We start from the raw sequence: 26,429 nt of genomic DNA, 5'->3' as shown, positions 1-26,429 counted from the left end.
CCACGCTGAGGATCTGCGTTGCTGAAGTACTTGTGCAAAACTTCAAGAGGAAACATGATCGTGTGGTTAAATCACAGGACTGGGAACTTGATGTCCTGGGCATGGTTCCCAGCGTGGCGTGACGGCTGCGGGTCCCGGGGCAGCCGGTCCCAGCGCCGTCCTTCCTCATGGGCCCCGGCGCATTCCCCACGGGTGGGTGTGAAGGTGGGTGCTGTGCCCCTGGGGGTGCCGGGGGCTCTCGCAGCACGCCGTGCTTGGTGGCAGCGTGACGAGGGCTTTGTGCTGCTCACGGGTGGATGCTGCCAACGCCCATGGTGGCAGCAGGGTGCCCAGCTGCCCAAAACCACCAGGACAGCGCCCGCGTGCCTCCAGCGCTGCCCCTGCGTGGGGACAGAGAGCACCAAGTGCCCCGCAGCACGGCTGGCAGCAGCCCCCATGGCTGATCCCCACGTTCAGACAAGGACCCGGCCCCAAGCACCGCATCTTGAGCACACTGAGCCATAAACCATGACAACCGCAGGGCCAGACTGGGTAGGGAGGAGATGCTGGCCTGGACACAATCATCTCTCTAAGGGTCCCCTGTTCTGTTTTCCCCCAGTTTTTGTTCCTGCTGTTTGCACTGCCCAATTTCTGTCTTTCTGCCAGGCGGAAGGTTCCTGCACACGCACAGGTGAAAGCACGGGTTAGAAAAGCAAAGCCTTTCATTTGGTTTATTAAATTCCTGGAGCCTTTCATTATGATCTGTTTCTAAAATAGGAGCCTGTTACAGGTTACCTCGTTTGCACAGGCTAGAACCAGTTACCATTGCCCACGGTCTTTCTGCTTACATTTCCTTTTCTGCGCCTATCAACAAACAAGGTAAGATACAGAGAGACAGATTTACCTTGACAAACTGTCTGGAGCGTGAAGTCCTCAAGTGTTCGAATTACAAATCACTTCCACAACAGGAGTTTCTTTCAGCTGCTTAAGGGATAAGGCAGCAATGCATCTCCAGGGTCAGGGGTTGCAGTGGTAAATGAACGGGGGCTGCACGCTGCCGCCACCACAAGAACCTCCCTGAAGTTAGGAAATAAGCAAGAACCTGAAAAGTTGAAGGGAGCAGGTATATAAAAACCAAACACCATCACCAGATTTTAGGAATTTTAGAACTTTCTTGCATCAGAAAGCTGCAGCTGCCAGTGCCAATGTCACAGAAGGAAAAGGAGAATCAAACCTATCGACTGCATTTGCGGTTATTCTATTTACTCCAAAGGCCTCCTGCAATTCTGAGAGAATGAGCTTTTGCTTCCTGCTATCCCAGTCAACTGGGGCAATGGCTTTGGTGAGGCTGCACTGTCACTGCCCGCTCCTTCTCTGCGAGGAATTTCTCTGTTCAAAATTCTTTGAAAAAGTCAAACCCTTAATGACTGGTGGATTGCTGGTCTAAGGCTGCAGTTGCCGTTACAAGACAATGTGCTGGAATATTTGTAGCCTTCATTTTCAAAAGACTTGACTAATGATTTTTTTAAACTTTATGATTACCTCCAAAAAACAATGGCAATTTACAATGAAGTTTTGATTTTCTACTTCTGATACCTACAAGTTTTACAGACATTTTCCAGTTTCACTTGGTGATTCCAAGAACAGGACACTCAACCACTGTCTTTAAGTTAAATTCCAGTTCTTAAATAACAAAACAATGCCAGGAGACAGAATTACAAGGAAACACACCAACTGTGATGCCAGCAGCTGCCACCGGCAGGCAGGTTTCTGTATGCTGAAGCCATTCTGCTTTAGCGATCACGTTCTTGGTACATTTGTTTTTTCTGGTGTTGCATTTCCATTCCTAACCATTCCACTTGAACCAGCTGGTATTTTTAAAAGGCCTTTTATAGCACCTGGAACAATTCCTCCAGAAGTTTTGCCTCAGATAGTAACAACACACGATTACCTTCCATAGACGAAGCAGAGAACAGATTTGCTATGCTACATCAGAAAAAGAACTTTAACAAAAAACACTTCAATCCTGCAGCACCAGACTCCGTGTGAATTGGAGCAGTAAGTCAGAGCTCAGCAAGCAGAACTCATCCCCCAGCTCCAGCCTCCGGCGTGGGTAAGCAGCCTCACCTGCCTCTGATTCCGACTAGGGTGAGGAGGGGAAAAGTAGGGGTAGTTTGCAGTCACCTGCAGCCAAAGAATACCTAAAATAAAGGATACGAGGAATCCAGATTTAGGGTGCCCCTTCTTAGAACATCTGCTGGCTGCCCCAGGGCTGTATTTGTTGGTTCCCCCACCAAGAGCCTGCTGACACAGCCGCTCCAGGCCACCAGAGGCATTGTGCAAGTGGGCACCGTAAGGATCCTGGGGACAGCCAGAGCTCAGCAAGTGACAACAACCGCAGTGAGAGGGCAGATGAAAGGTGGTTAGGAAACTTGCTACAGACAGAGGAATCCAGTTCTTACAAGAGTTGTCCTAGACTTTTCAGCTCCTCGCTTCCCCTCTCCCGAAAGGAATGTTTGTCTTACCCAATGCTGCCAGCCACGGCCTGGCTCCTTCACGGAAAAGGAGAGCCCTGTGCGGTGGCAGTGCTTCGTCCCACAACAGCTGACCCAGAAACAAGCGACTGACGCCCTTCCCCACCAACCCCACAGGCACAGACCAACCCATACTTTCCCTGGGGAAGACCTCCAAATGATTTTGCAAGTGAAAAAACACCGCCCCCTCCATCAAGGCAATACAGCAATGTGCCCGGGCTCATGCAGGAAGCCACCACGAGAGCTGACAGCAAGAGCCTGGGCACGTATCCCCGTGCTCTCCCCAGCAGACATTATCAGCATCACTGATAATGATCAAACAGCTGTCCATACAGAAAGATGCTGCAAAGGGATGCCAGGCGCTTTTCTGCAGGGCAGAACCCCTGAGAACCACCTGAGCCTGCTCCTGGTGCTGCTGAAATACCGGGACCGAGGAGGAGCTGGCAGCAGCGAGACGTGCTGCAGGGACGGGGAGGTGGGGGCACATCGGGCAGGCAGCCCTCCCGTGCAGCCCCCCGCGGGTCCCATCGCAGGGCACCCCGTGCAGTGACAGGAGAGGCAGCAGCAGGTCTCAGCGAGGAGCTGGCAGGGCAGGCAGCCTCCAGCACCTCAAACCTTTAGCCCCAGCTGGGTGCCTGCCCAGGGCTATTTGCCCTGTGAACTGCTGTAACAGCGGGCAAGAACAGCTTCAAAAAATCCTCACTTTCTAGTTACAAGCCAGGAAAAGGATGGGAGAGGCACAAACAATGAGATTCACCCCTCTCACACCTATGGTAAATCGGAACAGCATGTACTTTGGCAGGACACGGACAGTTTACTATTCCAGTTACTGCTGGTTTATAGAGGGCGTCTGACAACTAATAAAAGTGGAAAGTGTCTCGGGTACTTGACTTAGTCTCTTTACTAGTTTAGCTCTTTCCCAAATGTACTGATTGCCACACACAGATAAGCGTATGTATGCAGCATTTTTTTGCTGTTGCAGTAGTGTGGCCACAGGAAGACTCGGCTGTGCCCTGCACGGGACTGGGCACAGAGGTGTCCAAGAGCAAGTCACAGCAAAACAAGGCACCCGAGAAGTCCCAGCTCAATACAGCACCAAATTCCCCATTCATTTGTGGATTTTTTAATAGTCTTTTCATACTCACAAACAAAAAGAATAACCATCTAACTGAGAACAGTGCCAAGAAAATAAATGCAGAAAACTCTTTTAATTTTCTGTTCTGAAACGTTTTAGGTTCCAAAATTTGCAAAGTCCAGAAACTGTTTATAAAATACCCTTCCTCTCCTCACCTCCCCAGACTAAATTTTTGGCAGCAAAACATGACCAAAGTCCAGACGAGAGCAGCAAAGGAACCCGATTTTACCCCCTAAACACACCTAATAAAAATAAGCCTGTATCTGCATGTTACATGTGTGCTATAGAACACACAAAAAAAGGTGTTGGTGTGACAAAAACAGGCAGGGGACTGATGAGAAAAAGCAGCAGATTTGGCAGTCACGGCAGCTAAGCACACAGTCACCAGGGGAGATGTGTCAGACTGAAGAGTCCCAAAAGGGGCCACCACAAACGTAGCAATGCTGGGACAACAAGCAATAGCTGTTAAAAAAAAACAGAGGCTGTTTTGGACTGTTTTCCTTGGCAAAGACAGCAAAGAGATTTGTGGATCAAGCAAAACACTGATTAGAGCAACCTGAACCAAGTTAAGGAAAGAGGCAAAAATAGGCGTACTGGGAAAAAAATTACTTACCCAAGGCATCTGGTGTTGAAAAGAGGAGAAAATGGTAGAAGCATATAAAGACAGGGAAGAAAGATTTTATTCTCCTCCAAAACAGGAGAGCTTGCACATAAGGTTTTATAGAGCACAGTTTATACAGCTGGCATTACAGTTTTAGGACCTCTTTGTGTTTTGCCCAGTTTTCTCATTAACAAAAAGCTGTGGAAGTTCTGGAAGTGTACTTAGGCTAGACAAGACATTTTACAAAGATACATCAAGCTTTAATGAATTTTACAAGAAAATGAAACTTCCATTAAATTTACGATCTTCATAGCTTTCAGTAGGACATATTAATCTCAAAAGAAACAACCTACAAGACTGGTTTCATTCTCAGAACTGAGCTTGATCATGCCTCTTCTACTAATTGATGAGGCTGTCTTCTTGGCTTTGAATAATGACAAACTTGAGCAATGACCACTGCCACCAGGTAAGAGAGCTTCCAATCAGTTGATCTTTGCTGCACCTACCCCCTAATTTTAGATTCAGAATTGATTAAACTCTTACGAAAAAGCCGGTCATCTTGCCGATGTGAAGCATGAACTTCCAGCTGGCAGCAGAACATTTCTGCTTAGAAGTCAGTGCCACTCAGCCTGTTCAAGATAATCCAGATAGTTTTGGGTAAATTTGGTTGTGGGACATCTTTCCATGTTTCTAAAGATGGAAAAATGGAACCATGGAACCAGTTTTTCCTAGAATTAGGCAATTGTTTAAACTTATTCAGATACAAATCCTCTTATTTCCAGAAACATTTCCCCAGTCCTTGCAAAGTTTGTACAGAATCAAAAAAAAAAAAAAAAAAAGGCAGTTCAGCCCTTGAGTTGAATCTAGCAGTGGAGACATTACAGCTAACACTCCAGGCCTCTCATTGCAGCAATGCTGCTGGCCATTCTGCGAGGAACACTTTTTGCAGCTTGCCGGTAGTCCTCTGGTTTTGCCTTCAACAGAGTTACAATATTTTGCAGTGTTCTTGACGGCTGAAGGCCAAGGGCATCCATCACGTTTATTAGATAATCTGTAAGATTAAGGATAAACATGTATTTGAACAGACAACAGACACTGTGCAAGCAGCACCCAAATACAAGTTGTTCTCCATGACAGCCGGAACTGTCACTGCTAGCTCAAAACCAAGAACTGCAGTGCATTTGGAAGAGGACTGTGCTGACTGACGGACACCTTTGGCTTCCTGTACACTAGTTCAGACAGCTGTTGAGTTCAGAGGACTGAGACACATTGTGCCACATTTCAGTATCCGCACACGACAGATCACAACTGCACTTTCAGATGTGAAGAGCTTGCAGCAAAAATGGGAATGTCTGCAGAGGTGAACGGCTGACGAGGTGGGAGGGGATTCCAGCTCACTGGCTCCAAGCTGGTTGGGGAAGTTAAGGATGAACCAGGGAGAACGTCAAGCAACCAGCTGCTACTCCAGTGGTTTGTTTTTAAGCAATACCACAAAAGATAAGATTGAAGGCTGAGTTCACAAGCATTCAAGCATACTTTCATGTCAGCTGAGGAGATGTTGTCTGTATCTTTAACTTTTAAGCTTGGCCAGGGGGAAATCAGCACCCATGACTTACAGCAGGGAAAAGGGCTAACTTGCATTAACACCAGTTGTAGCAGTTGTGTGGTGGTGGCATTTTCATGAGTTTAGGATAAGAAAAAACTCATCTCTTCAACATTCTACATGTCACCTGTCCCAACACCTTCCATCAGTCCTCCCTCAGTCACTCTGCATGACATGGAATAAGGCAGAGGTGAACACGTGCCAACTATCTTCCACTTTGTTCCCAAAAATTTCTCCATGTTGAAAGTATCTTTAGTCATCTAACACATGCAGAGCAGCAGGGCAGTAAGTTAACCTTCACCGAGGAGCTGATACGATAAGTTTTGTAATGCAGGATGATGGTCAGGTGATCCACAATGACTTTTTAAAAGCCTTTGGCCCATTTTCCCTATTCCAGCTATTATGTGGATGGAGAAAATCAACCAGGTGCTCCCTTTGTAACCTACTGGAGCACTTCCCAGCAGACTCAGAACATGCTGCATACCCCACACATGATATGCTGGCAGTACACAGCACCAATAAGAAGGAAAAGGGCAGTGCCAAACCTGAAAAGATTACGTACAAGTGTCTTCCTTGCTAAGACTGGCTTGTAAGGAAATCCTGTCAGTTCTGAATGGCCCCGACTTTCACAGTCAGAAGCACAAAGCAGTTAAGAAGCGGGAATACCTACCAGAAAATCATGCTGAGGACTAAAGGAGGAACCCATGTTGCAGTTCCTTTAAAACTAACGCAATGAAAAAGCCCATGTGTTACAGCGACGCTTTTCAGGACAAGGTGTACACTGAGCTTACCAATGTCTGTGGCAAGCTGCTTTGTTGAATGTACTGTGAGTTCTGGTATCTGCAGGATGACTTCACAGTAAGTCTGCATCGTAGCTCTGGCGATGGAGCCCAGCCAGTAGTCAGCCATGTTGTCCAGCTCAGGTAATTCATCTCCTGAACAAAAAATTCTCATTAGCTGTCAGCAGTCTCGCTCACCTTCATTTGCTGGTTTTCTAACAAGACATAATTCATAAATGGTTAACTGTTTCTTCTAGAAGATGTTAATGTATTGATTAGGATTCATCTTGTCAGCTGTTTTTGTAGTAATCAAAGCAGCCACATATCTTCTGTGATGTAAAATAACGTTTAGCTCAAGACCCAGAACACTTCAGTTCCCTCTCTAAATCCTCCAGATTAACAATTTCTAAAGACCTGACCACCTGATCACCAGCCTGGGAGATCAGGCTGGAATCAGAGGCACTGCCTGGCATGGTCTATAGGATCATCTTTGAGGACTGGTTTACAAACTACTGCAATTACATGGATTCACAGGTTTTTTTCCTCAATGCCTTAGAGTCATTCTGTGCTCATCTTCATCTTGAAAATTAATGAACTATTAAACATGTAAATTCTTTAAGATGACAAAATAATTAATGTTAAAACCTAAACCAAAAAGCATATTTTCAGAAGTCAAGAGAAGATGATAAATACCAAGGTCTACACTTCCTTGACTGTCAGTGGAAACCACCACTGAAAAGAGATTAACCACAGCAAATGCTGGGGTGCTGCCAACCTGCTGGGAAGTGTTATGCAGCCACTACTAAATGCAAGAGGATTAACGACACAACAGGTAAGAACAGCCATCTGAAGAACAAACATGAGCCAAAACCCAGCTTGCTGCAAGAAATTAATGAAAGACATCCAGAAAGAACTCCTCAGGGCTTCTGAAGTGGGTTCTGAGGAGAAAGTCTTGAATAGGCAACTGCACCATAGCTGTGTCCGCAGCCACCTGCACCACCTGCATTTCCCTCAGTACACGGGTTTTAACCATTCTGCCCAGTATCTCATCGCTGAAGGCTCAGGTGGCACTGGTAGTAGCAGGGGAGCTCTAATGATTTTTCAGCTAGAGTTAAAACCGTTAAATTACACAAAGTGGTCAGCATTTCAGAATTGCATTCTTATGAGCAAGATCCTGGCTGTAGAGACAGAACACATAGGTGGACCCTTAAGAAAAGCAATTCCCAAAGATGCAGAACCTGTCCTGAAACAAGACAGACTGCAGACCAGTTGCTGACCATGGGATCCTAACCTTTGGAACAGATAAGCACAGGTTAACATTTCACAGAGGGTATAACAGTAGCTTTTCCTGGATTTACAGAGAACAGAGGCAGAGGAAAAAGTTGTTGACAAGTAAACAGCATTACTACTTTGCGTAAGACCAAATAATTTATTCCTGAGGAAAAGGAGCTCAGCAGCTTCCTTTTTCTAGCAACAGGAAGAAATGTCTCCCCATTTCCAACCTGAACCTCCCTGGTGCAACTTGAGGCCATTCCCCCTGGTCCTATCACTAGTTATCTGCAAGAAGAGGCTGACCCCCAGCTCCCCACACCTTCCTTTCAGGTAGTTGCAGAGAGCCATGAGGTCCCCCCTGAGCCTCCTCTTCTCCAGACCAAACCCCCCAGTTCCCAAAGCTGCTCCTCACAGGACTTGTGTCCCAGGCCCCTCACCAGCTTCGTAGCCCTGCTCTGGACACACTCCAGGGCCTCAATGAGAAGACTGCGGTGACACAGTCACAGATGGTCAGCCAACCTCACAACTCACTGCTTCTAAACAAAGTCACAAGCTTCCTCCTCGCCTGTTCTTTGCTGCTCACTCCTGCGCAGCTCTGATGCATTGCAGCATTCTTAGGAAGTTGCTTTAAATCTCTTCATTGACGTATTGTTGAAAGAAACTGTCCCAATAAATAAATAAAATTTAAAAAGTGATTCCTTTTCTGTGGAGTAGAAGACTAGAACTGGCCCTGCCACGGAAGCAGCACAAACGAGAGGGTAGGAGTGCAAAGCTGGAGCAGGACCCCCCATCCAGCAAGCTGCGAGGCAGTCCATGCCTCACCACGAACTGTAGCGGATGGCAGTGGACATGATAAGGAGCAGAAGCTATAAAAGCTCAGCTGAGAAGCTATTCAAACATGATCATCAGTCGACAGGAATTTCCTCCCTGCCACCTCCTAGTGCACAAATACAGCTAAACACAAACCAAGCACATTGTAATACTGTCATCAAATAGAAATCAATACTGACGGACACCAAAAACCCAGGAGATTCTTGCTCTGAAAAGCAGTGACTCTGGGAAGCTTTTGTCACTGGGATTTTCACTTTGACACAGGTTCTTAGCACAGGACTGTAGCAAAAAGACTACAATCTAGTGATATATAAAAATATGACTAACAGACCATGCTAGGCAATAATCTCATCCCTCTCCACAATAGTAGTAAACCCAAAGTTCAAAAATGGTGTCACATCCTGACATCCCTATTTCTTGAAATACACGAAAATGCCCAAAACAGAGAACAGGCAACAAAAATAACCAGGCACTAAAAAGCAGGTCTTAATGTGAGGCTCAAAGAGCTCAATTGTTATTTATTTATTTTTAATCTCCAAGTGGGTTTAAAATGGCTTGTTTTCATATGAGCCTAAACACAGGTAACTCCAGAAAATAACTGGGTCTGTGTGTAGCATGTAAGGACTTGGTACACCTGTGCCTCTTCCTCTCCACTTTCAGAGCAAAGGTGGTCCCCTAAGGACTAAATGAAATGCAATAAACTACTCTAAATGCTAGTTTTGAGCTTAATGAGAGATAGTAGAACATCCAGTATCATTATCACAGAACTGTGCTGTGAACGAGCACCCCAAAAACGATGACAATGGTAGCTCAACATCCTCAAGGAACAAGAGCAAGCATATCAGATACTCATGCTGATTGTGAGAAAGCACCTAGGAAATTAGATACTGCTCCAGCTATGAAACAGTAAAAATTCACACCTGGCATCCAATCCACAGTTCTAATGAACAATGAATTTAAATAGACTTTGCTAAAGCTTCTTGTTTGAACAAAACTAAAAAGTAGCTTTATTGATTATTTAGAAGCTCCTTCTGGGTAATACCAAGAGACTCTTGCAAGAAAGAGCATGAACAGGCAATAGGAAATGCATCTCAAACAGCTCTGCTACCATAATGCATCGTGCCCTTGTAATGTCAAAATGTGAAAGCTTTCCTCCAGACACACAAGGTCTTTGTTTTCACCTTACCTTGTTCTGGGGGATAAGGCAGTTTTCCAGCATGCAATGCCAGTTCCAAAGAAGAATCCTCTTGAGTGACAAATGGTTCAAGGTGGAGAGGAAGCGACATAATATATTGCCCAATCTAGAATAAAAGCACAAAAAGCTGAGTCACTGAACAAATGCGAAGCAAGTGCTTTGCTAAAGAACTATCAACCACAGCTATCCACACCTGAAAGCAGAAAGCTGAGCTGGACAACGGCTCACTAACCCACAGTAGCTCAGAAACAAATCTCTGTTATGATAAGTCTCCTGCTTATCGTTACGCTTTGTACAAGAAATACTTTCTGAGGAAGTAATTGAGCCAGTCATTAAAACAACCACATTATGAAAAAACCGCACAGAGAACTGTTGCTCTGTGCACATTTTTGATAATCTGCAGTGTTCCTGGCAATTTTTTTTTTCTTGATCAGAATCTAAGAGACTGAACCAAACAGAAGCACAGAAGAGGAAACATGGATTCAAGTGACAACGTAACAATGAGTTACAGAAACATCTCACTCCCAGGCAGGCTGCATGCCCACAAACACACACACATGAGCAACATAACTTTAGACATGCAACAAATACTGCACTGTATATAAAGTGATGATCTTGAGCCACACAGAATATTCTTAGATGCAAGCACAGTTCAGAGTACTGTGCATCCCCATTATGGAGCATAGTCATTAATAGATATTTTCCCAAGCTCACAGCACTTTGCATCCTATTCTACACATCATAAATGCCACATCAATTTGTTTCTGAACTGTAATTTTAGCTTCTTAGTTTTCAGTTTTACTGCATAATGTCGTAGAGTAATTCCAAGACTAACCAAAACTAAGTCTTGACTCAGTCTTGACCCACCTATTGCTCAGCACTTGGATAAAGGGTGGATCTCAAAAGATGTCCGAAAAGACATGAAAACAAATGCTATCTATCTGAAACTTTCTGAAGTTCCTCTTTGCCTTGGACAGGCAGAAATGTCCTTTGATTCCCCACAGAATCAAGTAACAGCCATGAACACCTCAGTTTTAACTTTCAGTTAAAGTGATGTGAGCATATGCAGCCTCTCACCAATGTGCAGGTCCCTCTTGCTGAACTGTTTTAATAAGAAAGCTATTTAGAAATTCAAAAGCAACCTTCCCTTGAAATTTTACCTGATACACTACCCATGAACTTTCTAAACCTCATAAAAGACCTCAGGTAGCTAAATTCAGAACTACTCACGATTAAATTATACCACAAGTTGTCTGACTACCCATTTCTATAGGCCATAAACCAGTGAAAACAAAATATTAAAAGCTTTCGGTTGCAGCCTGTCCTTGAAAAATCTGTTCCCCGTGTGATGTACAGAATGACAGTAACATTAAAAAAAATTGCTTCTTAAATTATATTTTGTATTAAGAAAGCAACTTGAAACACCAACAAGGAGAATGGAAGAGGAATTTAAATGATGTTCAGCAGCACAGAACTGAGGAGTACCCAGTCAGGAGGAATGAACAGCTCACTCTGCCTTTCCATTCAGGACACCTCAATATCAGAAAGGTTTCGTTGTTATTGCATTAGAAAGAGAAAACAGCAAGTCAAATGGGGATTAGAAGGATAACAGCTCAGGCTGTTTCCAGCACTGAGCTTCTAGTGACTATCTTTGCACGCTCTTACATTGCTGATGTATTCCAGAGGAGTCAGGCTAAAGTTTGGCAAGTCCTCTGTCAGGGTCTCACCAATGCCACCAGAGTTCCAACCCTGTAAGGGGGGCAAAAAAAAAAGAAAGAAAGGCAAATCTTATTTATGACTTTCTGGAGCATGACATCCATTAGTATTCTGAGAAGGGGTCACCCGACAACACAAGCTAAGAATACCAAAGGCTTCTCTAGCATACAGAGGACAGATGGTGAGAAAACCGCTTCCCTTGTCCTCTTTCATCCCCAAAATATACACATCCTTTTTACATAGATCCCTATGGGAAATACTTGCTCTCACAGGTTAGAAAAGCATCATCTCAAACAAACATCACAGCTTCCAAACATAGCTGTCTGCTGCAAATGCTGTGGAGGAAGGGAAGCAAACTTTTCCACTGAGCACAATTCAAGGAAGAAAGGTGATACCATAGGGAAATTTTCCGAAAAGGAGAAAGGTAAGCAACACTGAGCTGTACTCCACCCTAAGGTATCCCACGGGTAAACCTTGCAGGTTCAGATCAGATGAATGTACCCATTACTCACCTCCATCTTTGAAACAAGTAAGAGTTGTTGTTTGATGCGAAGAAAAACAGAATCAAAAGCCAGGTGGTGTGCCAGCTGGTTGAGGCGGCTCAGGGCAGATCGAGATGAGGACAACAGGTTGTGGTTACTTGTACCTTTTTCCTAACGCACACACAAAGGAAAATGTTTACATACAGATGACATTAAACTGACCACAGAAAAGCTATGTTAACATTCTTAAAGAGGTCTTTATTAGGCCATCCTAATACAAAATAGCTTTCCTCTGCCATAGCACAGCCTGCTTCCTTTGGGATGCCCTATTCCAGCTAGTTTTTTGAGACAGAAACTGAGCACTGCTGCCTGAAATGTTTAACAAAGAATCAGCATCATGTTCTGGCCATGTGAGGTACTAGTTGAGGCCAAATAGTGAGAAATTTGCAGAGAAAATGGCAAAACTGTCATTATAATATGCACCTGATCAGAATGCCTCTGGAACAGGTACAAAGCTTCACGTTGCACTACGTCTGTTCTACACCTTCCCTAGTAGAGATGAAAATAACTAAACTACAATCCAGTTCCCTCCAATTTTCCTACCTTATTTGGGCAGAGAGGGCAGAAACACAGAAAGTGTATTATATTCTGCCAGGTAAACTCTAAAAGAAACTTTAGAAAATATAATTTAATTGTCTGCAATAAAAGAATTATGAGTATGACCATTTACTCAAATGGTGCAAGTAATTTCCTGCATGGAATTGAGCTAAGAGTTTTACATGAAGAGTACATATGAAACTTGACTGTTTAGCAAAGATTTAAAGTCAACATACTTATGGCAGAGCTGCATACGTTGCAGGTAAATCAAGTACAAAAGAAATCAAAACATTTTGAGGAAATAAGAGACAGAATTCATAACCTCGACTTCACTATTATAAGTGACTGATGACGGCAAACATAACTTAGATCCACAAGAAGATAACTAGAGTCATTCTACCCTGTTCACAGATGCATGCTTGAATGATCTTGCAGAATTACATTTCAAAATGGATATAGCAGTGAAGTATAACTAGCAAATAAAGTCTTGAGAAGCCAGTATGTGAAGCCCAAAATTTGAGATGGCTTCAGCACTATCACCCCAATGCTTTCTGTGACAGAATCGCCCCCAAGTGAATTTACAGGGGCATGTTCACAGAACAGACGTGACCTGGCAAAGAGATGAAATGAGCCCAGGCTTCACGTTTGGACATTTTCTCTCTCAGCAGACTGGTGTCAGAGCATAGCCCCTCAAAAGGGGTGAAATGTAGTTGCACTGCAGGGGGAATCCAGGCCTCATCTACCAAATACAGGCCTAACAGCAGCCTGATATAAAGGCAGGTTCTCCAACGCTCCAAAGCTACCTTCAGGGTGTAAAGTGTTTCCATAAGGCTGGCATACTCGGATGGATTCTCCTTCAAAAGGTAATTGTATTCCTGCCAGGGATTCTTTACAGAGCTCTTCTTTTCTGTAGAACTGGCATCCTGAAAGCCAGAAAAACTACAAGGGCTGTAGGAGTCCGAGAGATACTTCCCAGCAGTTGACAAAATCCTGAAAACAAGTGTAAAAAGTCACCAACAAAATTCTCCAAAATCAGTCCTGTTGTCCTCCTGTTGCTCCAAAGACAACCCATGGCAGCATCTCAAGGTAAGTGAGAGAAAAAATAGCACTCAGAGCTACTGGGGCCTCTGGCTCCATCACCCTGCTGGCACAGCCTGTGATTATTGTTCTGCCCTGCGAGGCGATGGCTGGTTCAGCTGCACACCTTCCCTCCCAGAGCTGGAGGGCAGCATCACAGATCGCTCTGCAGCTTCCTACTGAGCAACCTGGAACCACAATGCCCAGTGAGCCCTCCACAGAGAGAAAAAAATCTTTATGACAAAGCAGTCACATCAAATTCTAAGAACCAACTGGTAGCAAAAACACTGCAAAGAGACCATACAGTTCTAGATACTGGTAGAAATGCTTTGAGATGAGGTTCTCACAGTTTCCAGAAGGGAAGAGTAGAGCTATAAGAGTGCACTCCCTCCCTTTGTCACAGCAATTAAACCTGCTACAAATTAGTTACCATTGCCCTTGGGGTCTCAGAAACAGTAAATATGGGGCATAAATCTTTGTCTGGTCTGATCACTAGGTAGTTTAGGGTGTGTTTGTGAACAGCTGAAGAGCAGAGGCCATGCTACTCTTCCCCAAGTTCCTTTACCCTTTGCACTGTGGTGTTTGACAGAACAGACTCACACTTGTCTGCCAGCCTAATTGAAAAGCATTCCTCTTTGAACAAGGTTACTTGTTGGTCGTATCATGCAACTGGTCCAATTCACCTTGTAGATCAGCTTACTGCACCTGTAAAACTGTACCCAGGGTACTGCCGACTGCCTCGTGGCTTACCTGTGGCAGTTAGGTACGCATGCATATATTCACACATTCTGTTCACACACACACACACATATATATATACATGTATGAATAGATATTCACACACACGCGTAATATATATTTTATACACGTATTTTTCAATACAAGGCTAATTCTTCTGGGACACAGAAGAGAGAAGAAATTGAAAACCAGATGCAAGTTTTGAACAGTTCAATAACTTCTAACGGCTTTTGAGTGTCAACGCTGGGATAGAGTATCATTGGTGGAAGATGCTAATTACAGCCAGCTCTCACTTCTACTGTGCAAGTAGAAGACTGCATAAATACTACGCTGACTGGGCTCTCAGTAAGTCTGGAAAATGTGGAACAATCCCAGCCTCGTGGGCACTGCAGGCCGCTATGTCTTACACCAAATACAGCCACTTGAGTCAGAATAAAGAATTTCAACATACTGAACACTACACTGCTCACAAGCAACAAAAGACCTACATGCTGCCCATGCTTTGGGCTCCTCAAGTTACGAGAAATTGATCAGTTAAGGCACACCTAAATGCATGTCAGCAAATGATTCATGTCCCATGTCACAAGGGGGGTAAGAATCTTGCCAATTTGATCTGGTGGAAAATTCCTTCCTTACCACAATGTAGCAGTCCATTTGATGCCCAGCCAGGTGAACAAGACACACCAGCCAGCTGTCCAAGAAAAAAATGATTCTTATGGCTGTCTCAGAGCACAGGACTGAGTGAGACAGTGTGCAATCCATCTCTGATGTTTCAAAAGATGGGATAAAAAATTGCAGTGGCTCTGCTCTTCCATCTGTGGTCTACAAAGTTAAAGCACCTTGGAAAGTTGTTTTTGTTTTTTTTTTTGACTGGGTACCTATCTTGACAGCTTATGTATTCAGTCCAGTAATGCTTACCTGTTGGCTAGCTGCTGCTCAAAGTCTCCACACTGACGAAGGAGCTCACCACAAGTAGCAATTATTCTGGGAAACAACAAGATAAAAACATATTTTGCAAAATTTTAGGCAGATAATGCCAGATCCCCAGATAACCCATCTCAGCCAGGTGTCAATAAGTTAAAAAATGCAATAACCAAACCACAGCCCACAGCGCATACATCTTGTACTATGGCTATTAACTCTACATCCATTTGTTAACACCAGCCTGTCCAACACCCTCATCAGCATGCTATTTGCTGTCACCATGGCTAATGCTGGTTCATTGTCACTGGGAACCATTCTAAGAGCTGCTGCTATTTCAAGTGATATGACACGTAGTCTTGCTCCAGACAGGGTGGGGGGCCACATTGCACTTATTGTGCCAGCAGCAATCTGAAACCCCGTCACTAATACTAACACTCCCAGCAACACTACAGCAAAGTGGACATAGCCCTGCATTCTGTGCTAAGAACTTGTGTAAAATGACCCCAAGTAATTCCCTTCCAACTTTGTTACAAAAATCAGTGCTGGGCCAGGCAAAAAATGCCGTTTACCGAACAGAGTTTTGGAATGCCGTCCAGTCTTCCTGGAAAAGGGAATCTGATGGGATATCATCCAGTTTACATTTCTTTCGTATAGACTGCAATGTGTTTGTAAAGTCAGAAGTATACCTGCAATGGCAAATGGAGAAAAGACAAGCACTAGTGTAAGACAACAGACTGGAGAGCAACTTACTGCATGTCCTCTGATCTGCTCATTAAGCCTTCTGCAATGGCCAAGTAAGAACTAAAAATATTAGAAGAAGAGTTCACAAGAGACACTGTTGTTCCAGCCCAAGCGCATGCATGTGAAGAACTGATCAGGCACTGTCCTCCCAAGCCTACACTAGAAGTCAGGGAGAAACTCGGCTCATGTGTTTGCTCCTTCAATTTGCTGCATATGGGTTACTAGGAACTTTTCACTCTTATGATAAGGTATGAGTAAGATATTTTTGTTAGCATTGCACTGATCACGTCTCCTAGGAGAGACCAGACAAAGCTTATAAAGCTACTGCTACTCCACCATCACTTGGCCCTTATTCCAGGAACACAGTGACAACAATCTCATGAATTTGTTTTCTCAGCTACTCCCCAGATGAGAATGAGTTTAAGAGGAGAACATTTTGTTTTGTCCCCCCCCCAGTCTTATTTTCTTTTCTAAACGATGCCCATAAGCTGGAGGCACGCACACTATGTAATTGCCCATAAAGAAGATGAGATCAGGGAAGGGTGCTTTTCTCTTTCCTCTTCCTCACAGGACAGTGAGGTAAGAGCTCATGAACAGTGCTTTCAATATCAGGAAAGAATAAGGAAGTTAACAGTACTGGAATACCATTTAAGTCTGTCAATGACATTTTAAAGCAAGAACTTAGAGCGGACCTCACTCATTAGGGTATCTTACACTTACAAGCAGATTCTGAATATGAGGTTGCTTGTCTCAGTAAGTATGTATTTCCCCACTAGTTCTACTTTCATCAGCCTGATCTGCTTTTGTCATATTTTGTTTGTGGAAGCATTTCTCCTTCCAAAAGTATTTAATAAAATGAAAATTCAGCCCAACCAGAATGGGAAATGGTTGAGGGAAGTCTTCCCGTTAGCTATAAAATCTTCCATTTTTCCACTAAGAAACAGTGACTGCCTGAATCACAGAAGTGGTAGAAGGGGATGCCAGGTGATTCACATTAAGTTTATAGATACTTCCAGCGCTCAATCATTTTTCATAAACTACAAAGTCCTTGGCCACAAGCTGAATACTTCCTACTCCCTTAGGTTATACACAGTAGTGCAAATAAAAGCACCTTACTTTGTGAAGAGAGCTTTCAGGGCCTTAAGGAGCCCACATACTCCCAGTCCATCGGTGAGCTTAACGCAGTTGTCGATGGCTCCAGAAGCCAGAATGAAGAGTTTGTTGACTGAATGGTTCAGTTCCTGGACACAGTCAATTACTTCCCAATGCTCCTAAATAACAATAACAGTAAAAAAAAAAAGGTTGAAACTAACTCTATAAATACTATGGAACCTGCGGCTGTCTCTTGGCTGACAATATTTAGTAAAGTTTTTCTTCACAGATCTACACAGTGCCTGCTACTGGGTGAAAGAGCAGAAGAAAGGAGTTATCTATGACCTGAGAGGGATGTTGAACTTTATTTCTTGAGCAAAATTTACTCAACCGTATCTAAACATACAGCAAACAGAAAATAGTACCAAAACTGTACAGGAGGAAAGAGAGCAGTAACCCTCACAAAGACCCTCGTATTTAGTAGAAGTTTTAAGCCTCTCCCCGCATAGATGAACAAAGGCTGCTGAATTACCAAGGGCACTGCACTGATCTGAATGAGGAGATTCTCTTCTTCCAGGTCTCCGTACTTGAGCTGATAGGGTTTGTACGGATCATACACGGCTTCTGCTAGTTCCATCACTTTTACCAGGTTCTGCTCCTCTACAAAGAATCAGATGTTTAGTCTACAAGTAAATGCATGTGATACTATAAACTTTATTCCAAGCAAGATGCATGAGTTCTTCAATTAGAGCACGCTCTATGTAGGCTTGCGATGTTGCACAACAGCTCTAAGTCTCAACTACATAGATTTATTTATTTTTAAATAGGTTAATATCTCTACCTGCTTCTTAAAACCAAGATATTCTACCTCAACGGGTACCTCAAGAAAATAACTAACTGCTCCAAAACAGGCTGTGTGACAACAATCTATTAAACATTTCAATTTGCAGTAGAAGCTAAGTATTGAAACCGTTTGAGAAGTGAAACACATTGCTGCCACAATTCAAACCAGGGGCAATTCTCATTTACCAGAAAGCCTGTTTCATACTTGAAATAATTTGACAGTAACTTGATTCACTTAAGACTACCACTTCATGGTGTTCACCAACCAGAGCTGAATGGGAACCCTGAACTTAGCATCCCAGTGACATTCTGTTGGGTTTGGTGCAGCTACCTGTTCCAACAAAAAACAGGTCAAAAATGATTGTTTCTCAAATCAGGACACTAGGTGTTAACTGGAAGCTTTAACAAACACCAACTAGTACCAAACCAGAACTACTTTAAATCCTGGTTATAACCAAAAACTTTTACACCCTATAGACAGGCGATCCATGGAGCAGGTTGTCCAAAGTAGTATCCACGCTCCACTCTCAGGATCAGTCTGGACAGTAACCTGAGTTACATGGTTTGAGCTGCTAGCGGACCTTGATTCGAGCAGGAGATTGGACTAGATCATCTCCAGAGGTCCCTTCCGACCTGAATTGTGCTATGACTCATAACTGAACCCTCCCGTCACACACACATCGAGTAGGAACTGGTTTGACCCTGTTCTGCTGAGTCACCTGGCCTCTCCATTCTTGAGATACTTCTGTCCTAAACACCTCATCCTGCGGCACAAGAGATGGAAATACAGAACACAACCTTTTTTTTTTTTTCTTTTGTAAATACTCCGGTGAAACAGTTAAGCGGTTGTCTCCCCATTCCATCATCTTTTAGACCTTGACATCATTATTTCAATTTTTTTAATCTTTTCTAATATGACCCACAAATTAAGCCAAGCCAAAAATAGAAAATGACTGACAAGAGTACACAATCATGAAAGCAATAAAAACAGACAGAATGACAGTCGTGTCCCCTGAAATTGCCCAGTAATCGTAATTTACGTGATCAAGTAAGAATCTGGGTTTAAGTAGCTCAAGACAATGTTACGATGAAGCAAAACAGGAAACACAGTATTAGAAATGCTCCATTAGCTTTAATTTAGGATTTTCCCATACCTAGTTTTTGAAGTAGCCCCAACAGATTAATATAAGACTATAAATAGTCTACACTTCAGGTCAGGTATAAACCTATGTAAACACAGCACCTCACCACTTTGCGGTTCATTGGAATTATTCACCAAATCATGACCAAAACGAGATGACAAACATCACAGGATAAGGAAAACATAGGTCAGATTTTGAATCAAATGCCAAGGATGCTGCTAAGGAATAAGCTACAAACCATTCAGAATAATATTTGGTCCGGCACTATCAATTAATTAAACCATAATCCAGTATCAACATAAAAACTGCAAATTAAATTTAAAAATCCAATGGAAGTAGCTTTCTAACAGGTTCTCTCTTGTTTATTAAGGTGTTACTTAATTCCAGGAAACTCCTCAACTTTTATTCTTTGTGATCTTTCACAATATGTTTCACAGATAGCTTCCCTACAGACATTTCCTCATCTGTTAGGTAGATGAAATACTGATGCTTGTAAAAGGAAAAGCATTAAATTATTTATTCAAGGCAGCAAGCATGCTCAGAATAGGTCTACTACAGTAGACTCATTCAGTATCATGTCAATACGTTCAGTGTCAGATGTGTACACACACACACAAAGATATAAATGCCACGTAAGGGGTAAATGCTGTAGAAGAGGTAATGCCTCTTTCCACGTAAAACTAAACAAAATCTCAGAACGGAACTGTACAGAGGTGTCAACAGGCGTTAACTTGGTGCAAGAACCTACTCAGGTTTGGCAGCATGGCTACTTCCAGCCCTTTTGCAAAGTGGATGGTGGCATCATAGAGCTCCAGCAGCTTATTGAGCTTGGTTTCTTGGCCTGTTCTTTCCATGGCAGTGCCGAGGCAGACAGGGATGGAAGGCACCAATGCTCCCAGAGTCTGAATCAACAACACAGTCACAATTTCATGGGGTTTCTTGAAAACCTGTGGTAACAGAAAAGCTATTAGCAAAAGCACGTTATCTCACAGGAACACAGCAGGAAGCAGCAGATAGCTTCGAGACAGAGCCCCACGATGTACAAACCACACGTCACTGTCTCAGCAGACACCGACAAACCGCGTGGGTTCTGACAGCTGAGCGGCTGGCACCTTCCCCCCCAACACGTGCTGCTGCCCGCCCAGCAGAAGCAGCCTTTGCACGAGCAGCACTCCGCTTCCCGTGGCAGTCACGGCCAAGGTAGTCTCCCTTATTTATGCCCTTGCCACAAAGACCTGGGCTCCTGAAACAGGGACAGAAGAGGCAGAACAGATGGGTTTGCAAATGCTGTCAGCAGAGAGGCAGCCACGACCAGGGAGTAAAGAGCCGAAAGAGAAGCAAGGAGCAGCCGAGCTGGACTTCTCCATGCCCTGCACAGAAAAAAGGTCTGCTAAGACTACAAGAACCTCGCTGATCTAGCACGTAGGTCAGCCCTGTTACCAAAGCCTAGGTCTACAGATACTGCACTGAAACCGCACTTCGAATGCAGAAGCTGAAAAAAATAAAGATAGGTCAAAAACTGAATTCAGCAGAACACAGGCACTGCAGTCACTGGAATATCCAGCTGGCAGAAAATGGTATTTGAAAACAGTGCACTCGGTTTACACAGGTGTTTGGGGAAAAAAATACACACATGGGTAAGCTATGAAGCAATAGTACTATATCATGAGCCAATTTAGTGGTCAGATAAGAAGTCAGCACTGGAAAGGCTAGAAAGACTGTAATCGGCTGGGAACTTTATTTATTTACATCCACCAACCTCAACTCTACAAGTGTAACATGCATTACAGCCTTTTATCTTGACTCTCATCAGCTATTCTCTCTCAGTTGCTCTGAAAGCTGGGATCACCACTAGTCTGCTGCAGCAAGGTTGCCGGAGGTACTGAGAAGTGTGAAAAAGGCCCAACAGTTCTTCAGAAAGCAGAAACGAACACAGAGTAAGGGACACAAACTTTCTCCCATGTGCCATTTCTCTCTTTCGATCCCTAGTTTAAAAAATATCTGCTAAAATGCAAGGTGACATCTGACCTGTAATTCACATCAAATCATTAGGCAGAAAAAATACACTTCAAAATAACACTGAGCTCCTTTGCAGGACAAGGCCTAGCACCTGGACCAGGCTTCATTACACGAAGATAACAATCTCATACCCTTCATGGATGAAAAACTCTTACAGGCGTAACAATACCAACTTACTTCATTTCACTAAAGAAGGACAGTAACTTTTTGGATCCCACATCATTCTTCGCAGGAAAAACAAGCACACAGACTTCAAGGGGCGACAGCAGAAAGCCCCCAGATACCCCACGCTGAGTGACATGAGTCAGTCCAATATGACCTTGAGGGCCTCCTCCACGCCAAGCGATAAATCAATGCAGGCATTTCAAATGTCTTGCAACAGAACACATTTGCAACACCAGCAAATTCAATTTAACTTAAGATATAGATGAAAGTGATAGAACAGCTTTAACGTCAATAACACAGCAACCTTGCTCTCGGTGTAACACCAGAAATCAAATCTTGTCTGCAAGTTAGACAAGAAACTGAAAGCTGCAAGCCCTGCCTTGCACTGACAGGACACAGAGCGTAACTCAGATCGAGCCCCAGGAAAACGCTCTGAGCTTTATGAGAATTGGGAGCGTGCTCACTCTTGTCCTCTCCCGCATGCTGCACCGGTACTAAGCAGTGACTGCACCTGTGTTGCCCACTGAAGTTGCGCGTGCCAGGTCCCCAGGAGTGTGTCATACAGTTCAGTCAATTGGCGATTTAAGCTTAAGTCACTTTGGCAAAGATCCTGCCACACGGCCACCAGCTGCACCTGCAGGGGTAAGGAGAACCGTCCTGAGAGGAGAACTGACAGCTCACACAGCTCCATCTTGTTATTTTGAACCAAGAACTTTGCACGCAATGCACTTGTGCTAAAATACAATGCCCATCCCGACTCTCCTCTCCTGATTTCAACGTAACACTTTTCGATAATTCAGCACCACCAAAAGGAAACAACTTTCAGCATGAAGCTAGAGGATTCTTAGTTGATTCAAAGTTTTAATTAACGTTGGTATTTGACTCATAAAATGAGACTGTAACTGATATCCCCACATAATAGTTGAAATACTTGGCAAGCCCTAGCCTTGAACTTAATCCTCAAAAGTCACAGTCATGAGAGAACTGTTGAGGATCAGGTTATGGCTACAGAACTGTCTGGAATTCCAACTTTTAATCTTACCTGAAAAGAGTTTACAGAAGTCAGCAGCTGGCAAACTGCAGCAATAAAGTTATTGCTGACATAGCCACATCCAAGAAAAGCAAAACAAGAACAACTACAAGGCACAGAGATAACTCAAGCAGAACACACATATCCTATGTCTATTTTGAAAAGGAACACAAAGCCCTCAATGGAGAATTACTCTCAAAACATGAGGAGTAACCAAAGCTGTTAAGAGCCAGGAAGAAAAGTCAGAGACGGGCAAAGAAGAGGTTCCATTCTTCTTGGAACAGAAGCACATCTGCGGTGTAGTAGCGCCACCTATGGCCTAAACCAAGCAAGAATTCAAATATTCACTCCTCCACATTAAAATATTATCAAAATACTTACTTTGTGACATTTATAATAATAAGCAAGAAGCTGAGGCATCCGATCAATTTCAGTGAAGACTTTCACAAACATTTTTGCCTGATCTAATTAAAACAAAATAATAGTCAGTTAACATTCAGTCTCAAAGCAGAGGGAGGGATGTTACACTAAATATATCCCCAACTGAGCAACGGAATTCCTAAGGGAAGATGCACAATGGCTGAAAGACACACTCTCATCTTCCGTTTGCTCATTTTCTCAAATAGAAGCAGAATTGTCTAAAACCCATACGCAGACAAGAACACACAGCAGACATGATGAATGGATTTAACTTCTGAATCAGCGAACGCTTCTAGGATTAAGACAGATAAAGCCAGAACACATTCTAGAAGGAAAACATTATTTTCCAGAAACAAGCTTCTATCTACAAAACAAGAAAATACCTTACAAAGTCTTCAGTTTTGCTTTCACCACTCCTCAAACTGATCCCTAAATTAGCTGCCTCAAGACCGACTCATGACGCGGTTAGCTCTTACACACAGCCTCTCAGTTCATGTTCCTCAGAAGCCTGCTTTGTACCATACAGGTAATGACTTCAGTTCTGTCCACAAAATACATCTGGGCTTAGAGAAATTAGTAACGAGACAGGACCCAGAGGGCAGACCAACTAGAACGCTGTTACTTAAGTGCTCTACAGCTACGGAAGTCACAGATTACAAACTCTGGGGCTGGGGCTGTGTTATCTTCATAGCCGTGGGACTCCAGGAACAAACACGACTTCACAAAAAAGAGAGAAATTCTCTTCAATGTGAAAAAAGCATGTCCCCAAATGCCCCAGAGAGACTTTACAAAGACAATACAAACAGCACTGAAACTGAATTGTTCTGAATAGCATGCCCCAGAAAAGGCCCTTGTACCAGTGCACCTGCTGCCAGCCACTTTCTTGCACCAATGCTGTCTTTGGTGGAAAAGCCAGAAGCAGCACGGGAGAGAGGAGATCTCTGCAAAGGATTAAGTCTCATTCATTAGAAGTGTGGCACGTGGAGCTATGAACACTAACTGCTTTTCCCTCCTCCTCTTCCTCTGGCTGTCTGCAGCCACACACTGCAGCACCCTGCCTTTACTCAGGTGAGGACGCCAGGCAGTGCTGTGCAGTGGAACACCACAGCCCCAGACCTGCAGCAGCACCTCCATGTGGACGTAGAGGAGAGGCAGCAACCAGAACAAGTATTTTTCAGAAGTGCTGTGACAGTAGGAGAGGAAAGGAGAACAAAGAACAGTCTTTGTTCTCAGAAAAAATATAAAATCATTTTCTACATAAAGGAGAAATATTATAAAACAACTTTTAAGAGGCAGCAAGGAGTCAGAATGTTCCCAAACAAGTGTCCATCTTGGTTATAACGCTCAATTCTCCCAAATAAGCCCAGTAATACTGTGATGACACAAAACCAGAGGCCTTCTGCCAATTTGAGCAGCATTTCCCATTTAGAGGGCATCCATGGCATAACTAAATTATGCCAGCAGGGCAGCCCTGCCTCAGCACCTCCATTTCGCACATCTGCATGACCTTTATAAGCAGATAAACTAATCCAGACTGCAAAGGTGCACTGGACACACAGGCAAGTGCAGAGTACATACCATTTCATCGCATCCAACTCCACCAGAGAAAGCACATAACACAGAGACAAAAGCCTTCAGGACACATGTTGCACACCCAAATAACATTGTACTTTTTGAAAACAGATAAAGTCTGCACCGACAGTAAATGACACCAAGCCTTACTGACCTACAGACTGAGAGTTAAAAGCAGCAACAATCTGAGGGCTGGCCATGGCCTCCAGTCGGTTCTTCAGAGCCTCAAGATGCACGCACTTCTCAGAGTAATCTGGCGTATCCACAAGCATAGCCAGGCTGCTCTGCATACTTGTTAGCTTGGCCGAAATTGCAGACACGTCCTGCCACCAAGAAAAGGTAACGAGCTTACTTCCAGAACCTGCTTTTAAATGCAGTTTGCCTGGGAAGCTGAAGGCCCAAAGACCGAACAGAACAACGTGGTACCTACTTGCGTTTTAAGAGTCTCTTCAATGTCTGCACTTAACGTGCTCCATTTGTCTGCCTCCTGAAGTGACTCGGCAGCCAGCTGCATTCTAGATTTCACTCGGTCAATCTCTACCAGGACCTGAAGGAAAACAAACAAACAAAACAAAAAACATTACCCATCGAAAAAGGGACTGCCATAGTTACTTACATTATGGGTGTTATTTTTAGTTTAGATTTTAAAAACTGGGTAAAAAGAGTATGTCTGTTACAAAGAGAAAGGAGCTGACTGAAAAAGCTTGAGGTGTTAAAACAACTTTGAAAATCAAACAAAAGGTTAGTTTGAATACTCAAGCTGTACTTTTAGTATCCACTTGGCCTGGATAACACTACGTACCCCAGTTACCAACAGGCAGAAACCTTGACAATCGGCACTGCCTGCCAGGTGACAGCTCCTCTGACTGCAGAGCTCGTTCCTTCGCTCACAGCTACTTAAACAGGACCAGCTTTTGTGCAGGAGCACAGCCTGCACCAGCCCACGTCCTGCCCCTTTCTGCCCTAACGCTAACAGTGTCGCTGTGCATCCTTACTTCACCAGGCTGCTGAACGTGACCAAGCCCAGCAACGTCAGCATTTTGTGATACCGACGAGTGCTAAGGAAGGCGAGAACCTGCCTGCATGGACTGAGCCGTGTCTTCTTCGAATTTCTTGATATCTTCTTTAACGAGGACCATCTGCTCCTTCAGGAAGGTCGCCTCCTGCTTCAGGACCTCCAGCTCCCGGAGGACCCGCGGCATGTTCTGGAGGGCCTGGTGGCTCGTTTCTGCAGGGGCACAGAGCGGGACAGTGAGGGGACCACAGCAGCCCTTGTGTGACAGAGGGCGCATGTCAGTAGCCGCGACACTTAAAAAGCAAATAACAGAACTCAGTACAGGTGACACTTAAACGTGAACTTTAAGATGCTCGTTTAGCAGACCAAGGCCTGCGCTTCCTCAGGGCTTGAGACCCCCGGCCGTGCCGTGCCGTACCCTGCAGCACGTTGTTGACCTCCTGGATCAGGACCTGCAGCTTCAGCACCAGCGTGGCCGCGTGAGCGTCCGCCTGCGCGGGGCCGTCCTGCTGGGCGCGGAAGGCGGCGTTCACCCAGCTCTTCACATCGAAGTCGGCGGCCGCGAACCGCGAGATGTCCATGGCCACCGGCACCGGGCCGCGCGGCCCCGCCGACCGACACGGACCCGGACACGGACCCGGAACCGCTCCCCGGCTCCTCCCGGCCGCCGTACGGCACCGGGCGGGCACCGTGCGGACACCGCCCGCCCCGCACCGCCCCCGCCGGGCGGAGCCTGCCCGGGGCTGGATGACGGGGAGCCCCCCCGGTGCCCCCACAGCGCCGATCATCCCCGCAGGGCCGGTGGCCGCCCCCCGACCCCCCCCGGTTGTGCTCCCCCCGCCAGCCGCCGCCCCGAGCCCCCCCAGCCCCGTGCCCGCCCCTCCACCGAAACCGGGCTGGGGGGCTCTGCATTCACGACCCCACGCG

General features: G+C 44.6%; 1 protein-coding gene across 1 annotated transcript; it reads right to left on the bottom strand.

The window, feature by feature from the left end:
• Nucleotides 1-3,731: 3,731 nt before the first annotated feature.
• Nucleotides 3,732-26,153, bottom strand: COG7 (component of oligomeric golgi complex 7). Its single transcript, XM_082772365.1, has 17 exons — nt 25,921-26,153; nt 25,567-25,715; nt 24,918-25,034; nt 24,642-24,810; nt 22,877-22,959; nt 21,977-22,099; nt 20,030-20,228; nt 17,829-17,956; nt 17,321-17,475; nt 16,033-16,149; nt 15,458-15,523; nt 13,528-13,714; nt 12,158-12,298; nt 11,595-11,678; nt 9,921-10,035; nt 6,644-6,787; nt 3,732-5,300 (listed from the first exon to the last, which is right to left on the bottom strand). The coding sequence occupies exons 1-17, from the start codon at nt 26,081-26,083 to the stop codon at nt 5,134-5,136; spliced, it is 2,307 nt and encodes a 768-aa protein (XP_082628491.1). The 5' UTR covers nt 26,084-26,153; the 3' UTR covers nt 3,732-5,133.
• Between the last annotated feature and the right edge of the window lie 276 nt (nt 26,154-26,429).

Source organism: Aythya marila (genome assembly GCF_965140915.1).
Source record: "Aythya marila genome assembly, chromosome: 15".
NCBI classification, from domain to species: domain Eukaryota; kingdom Metazoa; phylum Chordata; class Aves; order Anseriformes; family Anatidae; genus Aythya; species Aythya marila.
The sequence above is the reverse complement of the archived record's forward strand: the minus strand, read 5'-3'. Positions and strand labels throughout refer to the sequence as shown.

Excerpts from the sequence above, each read along its gene's own strand:
- COG7 (XM_082772365.1), bottom strand. The coding sequence starts at position 26,083 with ATGGACATCTCGCGGTTCGCGGCCGCCGACTTCGATGTGAAGAGCTGG. Across the intron at positions 20,229-21,976 it reads AACTTCAGTGGGCAACACAG|GTTTTCAAGAAACCCCATGA; the intron begins GTGCAGTCACTG and ends CTGTTACCACAG. Across the intron at positions 13,715-15,457 it reads GAGCAGCAGCTAGCCAACAG|GATTTTGTCAACTGCTGGGA; the intron begins GTAAGCATTACT and ends ACTTGTTTTCAG.